The sequence below is a fragment of the Haematobia irritans genome, chromosome 4 (assembly GCF_050003625.1).
Source record: "Haematobia irritans isolate KBUSLIRL chromosome 4, ASM5000362v1, whole genome shotgun sequence".
Classification (NCBI taxonomy): Eukaryota; Metazoa; Arthropoda; class Insecta; order Diptera; family Muscidae; genus Haematobia; species Haematobia irritans.
In genome coordinates this window covers 128217501-128230097 of record NC_134400.1, presented here as the reverse complement: position 1 = coordinate 128230097, position 12597 = coordinate 128217501, and the positions used below count along the sequence as shown (strand labels likewise).

The following is a 12597-nucleotide window of genomic DNA, read 5'->3' as shown; positions in this document are numbered from 1 at the left end:
ATGTTTTGTTCTAAGCTTAAATTATTTCATCCAGGGGACGCAGCAAAGATTCATAAGGATTGGACAATACTTGGGACTTTAGAACTTTGATTACAAAAAGTCCAACGTTACAGATTGACGTCATTAGAATCATGGAATTATACACAGCTGATGTGGCAAATGTTCTACCGTTTAGTTTCGTTTCTTCCGTGGTGATGGTTAGATAAGGTTAGGTGGCAGCCCGATGTGTCAGGCTCACTTAGACTATTCTGTCCTTCTCTCTTATCACTGAGTACTGCCCGATTCCATGTTAAGCTCAATGACAAGGGAACTCCTTTTTATAGCCGAGTCCGAACGGCGTTACAAACTGGACAGAAACCACTTAGAGAAGCTTCGAAACCCTCAGAAATGTCACCAGCATTATGTTACTGAGGTGAGATAATCCACAGCTGAAAAACTTTTTGGTGTTCGGTCGAAGCTGGAATCGAACCCACTACCTTGTGTATGCAAGACGGGCGATAAATGATGGTGCCTTGCCGCATTTTTTTAATTCCAAATAAATTCTTTATTCGAGAGTGTTTTTCCCAATCGTTTGTATTTCCAAATTTATACTTACTATAGGGTATTCTCGCCATACTCGTACTATGTATGCATTCATTTAATAAAATCGTTACATTTATTTACAGATATTTTATTTTTGTTTTTTTCCTCCCATTTCCATTACAGTTGGTGCTGCCATTGCTATACCGGACTTATCACTCTTCCTTTCGTTGGTTGGCTCGTTCTGTTTGTCGATTTTGGGTTTAATATTCCCAGCCCTTTTGCAAATTTGCGTACAGTATACCACCGGTTATGGACCATGGAAGATAAGATTAATGAAAAATATATTACTAGTGGCATTTGGAGTTCTGGGCGGAGTGGTTGGAACCTACGTTAGTATCGATGAAATTGTTCAGGCGTACAATAAATAAAGTGAAATTATTATAACTGAAGAAAACAAAAAGTAAAATTTTCATTTTTTCATGTAGTTTGAAATGTCACAGGTGATTGCGTCTATCGATGAAGATACAGAGAGTGTATACTACCAATACAATACAATACAAATACACGCAGAGAAGGAATATGATCACCTCAACCATGTTTCAAGAGCAAAATGTTATTTTTGGATGGTGACCATGTAACATGTTTATGGCAAAAATGTTCTTTTCTAGCCAAAAATAATATGCTTCCCGAAATCAGACACATAATCTCCGAGAAAATAACATGGTTGCGACAAACATGGTCACCATTCAAAAATAACATTTTGCTCTTGAAACATGGTTGAGGTAATCATATTCCTTCTCTGGGTGTAGGTAAAGAAATACACTTTTTGGAAAGGGGTGTCATTAATGTTGAATACACTGAAAAAACAAAAACAAGTATATACGGCCGTAAGTTCGGCCAGGCCGAAGCTTATGTACCCTCCACCATGGATTGCGTAGAAACTTTTTCTAAACACTGCCATCCACAATCGAATTACTTGGGTTGCGGTAACGCTTGCGGATGGCAAGGTATCTTAAAACCCCCTAACACCGTCTTCTAAATTGTAAGTAAGTCCATACGTGGTATATATTAAATTAAAAAAGACCGATTAAATACGTATATAATTCAGTTTGCCAAAATTTGCTAGGGAAATTAATTTTTAACAAAATTTTCTATAGAAATAAAATTTTGATAAAATTTTCTATAGAAATAAATTTTTGGTAGATTATATTTGGCTCGAGTGGCAACCATGATTATGAACCGATATAGACCACTTTTTGTGTGATTGAGGATCGGATATATATAACTATAGACCGATTTGGACCAATTTTTGCATGGATGTTAGAGACCATATACTAACACCACGTTCCACATTTGAACCGGATCGGATGCATTTTGCTCCTCCAAGAGGCTCCGGAGGTCAAATTTGGAGAACGGTTTATATGGGGGTTATATAATAATGGACCGATATGGACCAATTCTGGCACAGTTGTTAGAGACCATATACTAACACCATGTTCCAAATTTCAATCGGATCGGATGAAATTTGTTTCTCTTTGAGCCTCCGCAAGTCAAACCTGGGGATCGGTTTATATGGGGGCTATATATAATTATGAACCGATGTGGACCAATTTTTGCATGGTTGTCAGAGACCATATACCAACATCATGCAGCCGGATCGGATGAAATTTGCTTCTCTTTGAGGCTCCGCAAGCCAAATCTGGCGATCGGTTTATATGGGGGCTATATATAATTATAGACCGATGTGGACCAATTTTTGCATGGTTGTTAGAGACCATATACAAACACCATGTACCAAATTTCAGTAGGATCGGATGAAATTTGCTTCTCTTTGAGGCTCCGCAAGCCAAATCTGGCGATCGGTTTATATGGGGGCTATATATAATTATAGACCGATGTGGACCAATTTTTGCATGGTTGTGAGAGACCATATACCAACACCATGTACCAAATTTCAGCCGGATCGGATGAAATATGCTTCTCTTAGAGGCTCCGCAAGCCAAATCTGAGGGTCCGTTTATATGGGGGCTATACGTAAAAGTGGACCGATATGGCCCATATGCAATACCATCTGACCTACATCAATAACAACTACTTCTGCCAAGTAGTTCTCTCTGGCACCGGAGGAAAGAGATCTCCCACGGCAGACTAGGTAGTTTTAGCCCAGTTAAGATCAGGCAAGTGCAGCCGCCTCAATTCCTATTTATCAGTGATTGATAGCATCGTAGCTAACGTATGTCCAATTTGTAACCAAGGGCCACACGACACGCGTCATCCTTTCTCTTGCCCAGCTAAACCAACCCGACTTACCGCCAGGTCACTCTGGACGCACCCCACATTAGTCGCAGAGTTCCTCGATCTGGCCACAAGCTGAAGTACCAAAGCGTATAACATAAAAATGATAGAAATCACAATAAACTGTTACAACAACAACAACTTGTGCCAAGTTTCAAGTTGATAGCTTGTTTCGTTCGGAAGTTAGCGTGATTTCAACAGACGGACGGACGGACATGCTTAGATCGACCACGACCCAGAATATATATACTTAATAGGGTCTTAGAGCAATATTTTGATGTGTTACAAACGGAATGACAAAGTTAAGGTGGAGGTGGTGGAGGGTATAAAAATACGAATGCGATGTTTTGTTTACCATAGAAGACGCATTTCCTTGTCCAAAAGTCGATAAACTTATCAATGAAGTCACTTTGTCCTTATAGTTAAGTGTTTTGACTTAAAACTGGGTATCTTTACATGAAAGAAAATTTTGTTTTACTAAGGCCTACATGGCTTTAATAAAACTGAAAATTCTTCAAAATTAATAAACTCGCCTTTAAATTAGTTGACTTTTTATATCTTGATTACAAAGCTAAAAAGCGATCAAAAATAGAATATATTTTTTAATACTTTATTTTAAAACTGTTTTTACTTGAAACAGCATAATTTCCACTTGAAGTCGGGTCTGAATATGTTTCCTAACATCAAATGTATCCTTATGTTTCCTAACATCAAATGTATCCTTACTTCAATTTTCCGCTTCTTTGGCTAGGAATCAATACCAAATCATCATTAGTGTAAAGACAAAATCTTTGGAACCGGGCATGCTTCTTTTTCAGTGTAGTCTTTTAAATCTCTTAGAAAAGTCCAACAAATTTTCACAGAAAAAATTAACTAAAACTGTCATCTAAAATTTGATTACAAAAATATATTTCCAGACGGACAGCGCTAAATGGCTGTTTCAAAAAATTGGAAAAATGTTCGGCTTTTTATTAACGTTTCTTGGAAAAATAAAAAATGAAATGCAAGTTCAATTTTCGCACAAAGTAGTTTATTTTTCCAATAAAACAGTTTACACTTTATTTCCATATGCAAACATATTTATTTATTTTTTGCGTCCATGAGTGAAAAAAATCATAATTCCAAATAAATGAAAAGTGCTAGTGAAAGTGCATGTCCTTGGAAACGATTATCCTTGCAAAACGAGCAGTAATGGCAGAATTTGCTTGGTGGCAAGAAAAGTCAATGCCATTGCCATCAGCGACGACGATATGTGTGTGTGGTTTTCCATGAAATTCTTTCTGTATTGATTCTAATATTTCTAAAGCTTGCCACGTGAAAACTACACTGAAAGAAAAGTTTTTGTTTAAAAATAACGAAAATGTTTTTCAAAAGTAAGTGAATAACAATCGTCCCATCGCTTGTAATAAATTCTGGTTATTTGCTAACGAATATACACGCAGAGCAGTAATATGATCATCTCAAATATGATTCAAAAGCATAATGTTACTTTTTCACGGGGAATATGGAACATTTTTGTCGCAAAAATATTCTTTTCTCGCAAAACATAACATACATGCTTGCTGAAATCAGGTATATAATTTACCATAAAATAAGATATGTTTGATATGTTCTGATTTCAGAAAAGAATATTTTTGCGACAAAGATCTTCCATTTTCCCCGTGAAAAATTGATATTATTATTATTATGCTTGAGATGATCATAGTCCTTGTTTGGCTGTACTTTATAACAAATAGAAATTATGATTGTCTAAAATTTATTTTCGTAGGAGAATGTTTTTTCTTTGAGTGTATGTTGCCTCGGTTATCGTTCTACCTTAATGATAGCCACTGCACGCTCCATGTTCCCATGTGAAGAGACATCTATTCATGCTGCGATCTCTGCCAATGACTGCGTTAAGGATAATCGTTGAGTTACCATTATTATGGCGTTTAATGCTTTGGAAAATAACTGTAATTTTCAATTATTATTTTTTTATGATGAAGGATGAATGGGAGGCGATGTGACTATATGGGTAAAGTGATGCATTGTAATTTAGGTGTGTTTTTCCAAGAGTCGTGGTTCTTCACTCCATTGCTCTCAATGTTAAACATTTTAAAATAGAAATGTAGACGAATTTAAAATTTAAGGAAAAATACAATAATTATGGAGAAAATACTGAGAGCTCTTAAATGCAATACAGTTGCTCTCATCCATTTCGTTATAAATACTAAATATGTTAGTAAGAAATAACCGAATTATTTCAATCTAAAGTTATTTTTATAAAACACCCAGAAAAAATTGGAAATCCTCCAAAGGCACAACTTTAAAAGCACTTCCAGAAATGCGTTCCCAAAGATGTTCTTTATTTTAACTACACTAGAAGTTCTTTTAATTTAGCTTTTTATAACTCGCTGTTTTCATATTTTTAATGGGCAATTGTAACTTTTTATAACCCCACAACCATGCAAAAATTGGTCCATATCGGTCCATAATTATATATAGCCACCATATAAACCGATCCCCATATTTGGCTTGCGGAGCCTCATGGATGAGCAAAATTCATTCGATTCTGTTGAAATTCGGTACCTGGTGTTACCGAATTTCTGACAACCATGCAGGAATTGGTCCTTGTCGGTCTTAATTATATATAACCCCCATTTAAACCGATCCCCAGATTTGACCTCCGGAGCTATTGGAGAAGGAAAATTCATCCCGGTTGAAATTTGGTACGTGGAGAAATTTGGTAGCTTGCGCTACTATATGGCCGCAAACAACCATGCCAAACTTGGTCCACATCAGTCTATAGTTATATATAGCCGATCCCCAAAAATAATCTACCAAATTTTATTTCTATAGAAAATTTTGTCAAAATTTTATTACTATACAAAATTTTGTCAAGATTTTATTTCTTTAGAAAATTTTGTCAAGATTTTATTTCTATAGAAAATTTTGTCAAAATTGTATTTCTATAGAAAATATTGTCAAAATTTTATTTATTTAGAAAATTTTGTCAATATTTTATTTCTATAGAAAGTTTTGTCAAAATTTTATTGCTACAGAACATTTTTTTCAACATTTTATTGCTATAGAAAATTTTGTCAAAATTTTTATTTCTATAGAAAATTTTGTCAAGATTTTATGTCTATAGAAAATTTTTTCAAAATTTTATTGCTATAGAAAATTTTGTCAAGATTTTATGTCTATAGAAAATTTTTTCAACATTTTATTGCTATAGAAAATTTTGTCAAAATTTTATTTCTATAGAAAATTTTGTCAAGATTTTATGTCTATAGAAAAATTTTTCAAAATTTTATTGCTATAGAAAATTTTGTCAAGATTTTATTTCTATACAAAATTTTGTCAAAATTTTATTTCTATAGAAAATTTTGTCAAAATTTTATTGCTAAAGAAAATTTTTCAATATTTTATTTCTATAGAAAGTTTTGTCAAAATTTTATTTCTATGGAAAATTTTGTCAAAATTTTATTTCCGTAGAAAATTTTGTCAAAATTTTATTTCTATAGAAAATTTTGTCAAAATTTTATTACTATACAAGATTTTGTCAAAATTTTATTTCTATAGAAAATTTAGTCAAAATTTTATTTCTATAAAAAACTTTGTCAAAATTTTATTGCTATATAAAATTTTGTCACAATTTTATTTCTATAGAAAATTTTGTCAAAATTTTATTTCTATAGAAGATTTTGTCAAAATTTTTTTACTATAGAAAATTTTGTCAAAATTTTATGGTCAAGATTTTATTTCTATACAAAATGTTGTCAAAATTTTATTTCTATAGAAAATTTTGTCAAAATTTTATTGCTAAAGAAAATTTTGTCAAAATTTTATTTCTATAGAAAATTTTGTATAAAATTTATTTCTATAGAAAATTTTGTCAAAATTTTATTTCTATAGAAAATTTTGTCAAAATTTTTTTGCTAAAGAAAATTTTGTCAATATTTTATTTCTATAGAAAATTTTGTCGAAATTTTATTTTTATAGAAAATTTTGTCAAAATTTTATTTCCATAGAAAATTTTGTCAAAATTTTATTTCTATAGAAAATGTTGTCAAAATTATTTTACTATAAAAAATTTTGTCAAATTTTTTTTATTAAAGTATTATCTAAGGGCTATATATAACTTTAGACCGATATGGACCAAGTTCGGGATGATTGTTAGCGGTCATATAATAGCACAATGTACCAAATTTCAACCGAATCGGATGAATTTTGCTCCTCCAAGAGGCTCTGGAGGTAAAAAATCGATCCCGAGGGTTTATTAAGGGCTATATATAATTATGGACCGATGTGAACTAATTTTTGCATGGTTGTCAGTGTCCATATACTAACACAAAATACAAAATTTCAACCGAATCGGATGAATTTTGCTCCTCCAAGAGGCTCCAAAACAAAATCTGGGGATCGATTTATATGGGGGCTATATATAATTTTGGACCGATATGGACCATTTTTTGCGTGATTGTTAGAGGCCATATACTTACACCACGTACCAAATTTCAACAAAGTTAATATACCCCCATCCTATGGTGGAGGGTATAAAAAATGGTTCACTATGGGGAAAATAATTCTCCTGTGTCATTTTCATAAGAAATTAATATATAAAACCCAAATTGAATCATCTCACCCAGCCAGATCTTACTAGGGACTATGGAAATGCGTGTAAGCCAACACTGAAACTTATGTATAGTCAGGCTTGTGAGATTGGTATCTGACATTTTCAATAGCTTGATAATACTAATTCATTAATCTTCATGGTCAATAAGCTCGTATTAGAATTGTAATGATTTATAAAAAATGTTTACCGATAAATATTCTGGGGGCATATCGCGCGTAAAATATTAACATGAGCTATATTTATATCTGAACCGACTTGTTCTAAAATCAATGGGTTTCTATTCTGACCTAAAATACATACGTGTGCAAAATTTGAAGTCTATTGGACTAAAACTGCGACCTAGACTTTGATTAAAAAATGTGTTCACAGACGGGCGGACATCGCTACACTGAAAAAAGCGTTTTCTTTTCTGAGGAACGACATTTTAGACAAAATTAAGTTTTCTTTTGATGCTAAAAAATTTTCTGTTGAAGTAAATAGAACTCATTAGATAAACACTTGTCACAAATTTTCTTGTATTTGCTCTTTAAGAAAGTACCTTATTACCAAAGACAATTTTGTTTGTCTAAAATTTCGTTCCTGAGGAAAGTATTTTTTCTTTGGGTGTGGATCGACTCAAGGGCCGACCCTGAGCATTATTACCAAAGACACCATATATCTATTTCGTCTCCTTCTGGGTATTGCAAAAATATGCACTAACTTATAAAAGCCTCTGGTGCATGGTATAAAAACTATTAAAATTGGTACTTTCAATGAAAAGTTTCTATGATTATAAAACATACACGCAAAGAAAAAAAACGTTTGGAAAACGTGTACCAAAAACGTTTTTCTTTTGTTAGAGTTTTTTGAATTGCTTCGAAAATTTTAAACTTTTATCACCAAAAAAATTCGTTTGTTACAAAATTTTTATTTTTTCAATAAAAAAAGTTATGTTTGAAACAACAACACAGTCCATTTCGTTTATATCAAACACTGTTCTTTTCTGACTTTAGGTCTTTAATAAGACACATTTTACAGTTCAATATTTAATATACTACAATGTAATGTTGATCATTTTTTCGGAATCTTCCGAACATATCTGGAACATATTAAAAAAAAAAAAAAAAAAAAAAAAACTTTGGTCGAAGCAGGGATCGAACCCACGACCCTTGGCATGAGAGTTGGACGTAGCAACCACTGCTCCACGGTGCCAAACTAAATGTTTGTTTCTGTTAAATAAACTGTGTTTATTCGGTTCGTGGGCGCCGCAAGCTATGCTATATAAATATAACTTATATGGATATTTATCTATTGATGACCATAACAGGTACATAGCTCAGTGGTTAGTGTGTTGGCTTACAAAGTGCATGGTCCGTGGTTCGATTCTCCGTCCAGGCGAAAGGTAAAAAAAATTTTAAAAATTTATAAAATCGTATAATTTCTTCTACATTGTTGGTATTACAGGAAAAGGTGTTAAGAACTAAAAAAACTCGTGGATGTGAGAAAGATGCGAGGGAAAATTCAATTAGCAAGAAAACAATGTTTTTCTTTTTTTTTGAGTTTGACTTTATGAAATTGTTTTTACATCCTGGAAAAGAATAAACGTTTATCACAAAAAGTATATACTTTTCTTCCACATACACTTCCTTACAGCGAAAAGGAAATGAGAAACGAACTTTGTTTGTCTAAAATTTCGTTTGGGAGGAAATAATTATTTTTTTGCGTGTACAATTTTTAGATTCATTTGCTACTTGTCATATCCAATTAAAGTGTGATTATATTTCGAATTCACAAACAAACAAAGATTTTAAATAAATAAAGATTTTATAAAATGTACTAACAATGTCTTTACACATTTTCTTTATTTATAACAAATATCATGACCTCTAATCGGGGGTTTGCCTCAAAGTCAGTTAGTTATGAATTCATCAAAGTATTTTGTTTTAGTCTACCTCTGAAGGAAATTTAAACCAAGCGTCTGTATTTACATAATAAAGAAAAACAATTAAAAAATAATTATCTAGGTCATATAACCATAAACAAACGTCACAGAAAAAATAAGCAACATCAACGAATATTTGGAAAGTAAATATATACATAAGTACTCGTACATATGTATTTAATTTTGTGTTATTTAGACCTCAGGCTAAAGCTAACAAATATTTTGGTTCTACATGTTTACATATTTTTAATAATAAACAAACACCAACATTTAATTATGAATGGGTGTAAAAAAATAACTTTTTATAATAGCATAACGGTATTTTCAAAAAAAAAAAACATCTGTGAAAGAGAATGGGGTATAAGTAGGTATGTGTTGTTTCATTAAATTTGTGTGCCTAAAAATATGCAATAGATTAGTCACTATTGTATGAAGTATTCGGTTATGTTATAGGTTTCACATGGAAGGCTAATTGGGAAATTTTCCCCTCAGATATGTTCAGCAAGCTACTTTTCGCTTCACTACTCACACACTACGGTGTAACCAAAAGACAATTCCCTGTAGGAAATTGAGGTGACTTTAAGTTAATAAATTGTTAGTCATAACTGAGTCACAGGTGACTCAAATCCTAACTCATTTCCCATATAAGTTCCTATTCAGTTTTAACACGTGTTGTCATTGGAACGAGTCAGTCCTCACTCAAACCTTCATAAGCGTCAGCTAACCAAAAGTTAGCTCAAAGTGAGTTAGCTTTAGGCTGATAATATATGAGCATACTATGAGTTAGCTCTTAACTGATTAGTTTATGGTGAGCCCTTTGTGGATAATAAAATATTTTGTTTTTGTTTTATTATTTTTGATTCATTTTATTTTGAATTAATTAAAAAATTTTTTAAAATTATTTTACAATAAATAAAATATAACGTAAGTAAAAATTCGGATAATATTAGTTGAGTTCATCTTGTCTTGAGTTTGAGTGTTGTGTTAATTTTCTCGTTTAACTCAGAGGGAGTTGTACCTACTTTTGTAATGACGCACACTGAATGGAAGTGGCATTCGTCAGGGAAGTCCAAAAGGCTTAAGTGTATTTCCCAATATCTTCGTTCTCAAACAGTCATTTAACACTTTTATTCGAAGTTTCCATTTATTCCTTCACTGATAATGATGGGTTCTACACTCTTAGAAAAATATGTTTTTCATATGTTCCGATATAAACAAAGTGTGTTTCGGGCACAATTTTAAAACACAATATATTTAAGTGCAAACATGTAATGTTCCTAAACTAACACTAAATGTTTGGGACATCTATTTTAATATGTTAGAATATATTATGTTTGGGGCATAAATGTTTCATAAAAATTATATGTGTGAATGCAAACATATATAAATTTACAAATTTCGACTAAACATACATATGTTGTGATATTTTATCCAAAGCGACAGAGAGAGTATAGAGAAAGAAATAGAGATGGAAACCGGGAGAGTTGACGAAAGATATCATCATAACACAGCGAAAGAATCCAAAGAGAGAAATTTTTGTGAAACTGCTTGTATGTTGTTTCGGAAAACTGTTTTATGATAAGGCCAAAAATTTGATATGCTTAAGTCTAAATATTATTTAATTTGAATAAAGAGAATGGATATTCGGAATTAAGAGAATAGACATTTGAAAAAAAAAGCATGTGTTTTCGCCTTGAGAGCAGCATTTTATGTATGTGTGGACATGTGTTTTGTTTATCATTTTGGCATTATGGGAACAATTTTTTTCTTGGTGCGTTAAAAGAAATCAGGGGTCTTCATAAAAATAACGAAAGGGCACTATACTCTTTTTAGAGTTGGGACAGTAAAATGAAATAAGGAGGAAATAGTGAAAAATTACACAGTAAAATGTATAAAAACAAAGTTTAGTTCCTCTTTATTAATAAGTAGTCCCAGAGGAGTTGACGGACACCTTCAAATATAAAAGCGGGCATTAAGTTCGAGTTTTGCAGCTAAAACAATTTAAAAAGTTTATTTTCTTTAAAATGAATTATTAAAGAAAAATAAAAGGCATTTTAGACCGATGGTGTTAAATGCTAGTACAAAACTGTTCACGCCTAAATAAGTTTATGTTTATATTATAAAATTATTTATGTATGTTACTACTCGACTCCATGTTCTTCTTTTGTTAGAGTTTTTGAATTCCTTCCAAATATTAAAGTTTTGTACCAAAAACAGTTTTTTTTACAAAATTGTTATTTTTGCAATAAAAAAATAATATTTTATCCAAAAATCAGTCAATTTCGTTTATATCAAGCACTGTTAATGACTATACATCTTTAATAACCCACATTTCGAAGTTTCATTATAAAAATTTTATATAGTATAAATATAAATGTGTAAATTAAAAAAAAAAAAAAGTGTTCGGTCGGAGCAGGGATTGAACCCACGACCCTTTGCATTAAAGGCAGACATGCTAACCACTGCTCCACGTGGCAAACAAATGTATGTTTCTGTTAAATAATGTTATGTTTGCATGGGCTCGTGGGCGCTGCAAACTATGCTATATAAATGTAACTTATAACGATAATTCTCTGCTGGTGACCATAACAGCTACGTAGCCCAGTGGATAGTGTGTTGGCTTACAAACTGTATGGTCCTCGGTTCGATTCTCCGTGCAGGCGAAAGGTAAAATTTATAAAAGTGAATAATTTCTTACAGAAAAAGGTGCCAAGAATTAAAATATTTCGTGGAAGTGAAAATAACGAGTATGTTAGGGAATGAGCACAATCGTCTTTGGGAAAAATTTTTCCAAGCATATAATATTTTTGGGCTCAAAATGCTTCCAAACATATAATATGTTCACATAAAACAAACATATTAATGTTTCGGCAGTATCCAATAATATATGTGCTTCCTGCAAAATATGTTTGGAACATATGTTAAAGAAGCGAGTTTTTTTGAGGGTGTAGTGGAAAGAAGGAAAGAGTGAGTAAAAAGGTAACTCATTGCTGATCGAGAAAAAGTGAGTTTGGGAAAAATTCAACTGACTCAAGACTGCATAAGTAATGAGTTAGCTTAAAGTCGCCTCAAATTAGTTAGTAAAAAGTTAGTTTGATTTTGAGTGAGTTCGAGACATTCCTACAGGGTTTTTACACCCTTCACCACTACTGTTGAACAGAGTATATTAAGTTTGTTACATACAAATGTAACGCCCGGAAGGAGTAGCCATAGACCCATCTTAACAGGTTGGCTGATAAGT

General features: G+C 32.2%; 1 protein-coding gene across 1 annotated transcript in view; it reads left to right on the top strand.

The window, feature by feature from the left end:
- acs (arcus) overlaps positions 1-988 on the top strand; it is an 86537-nt gene extending 85549 nt beyond the window's left edge. The window contains exon 9 of the mRNA XM_075305889.1: positions 706-988. Coding sequence (XP_075162004.1) covers positions 706-950 — 245 coding nt within the window. The 3' untranslated portion in view covers positions 951-988. The remainder of the gene's footprint in view (positions 1-705) is intronic.
- The last annotated feature ends 11609 nt before the right edge of the window (positions 989-12597 follow it).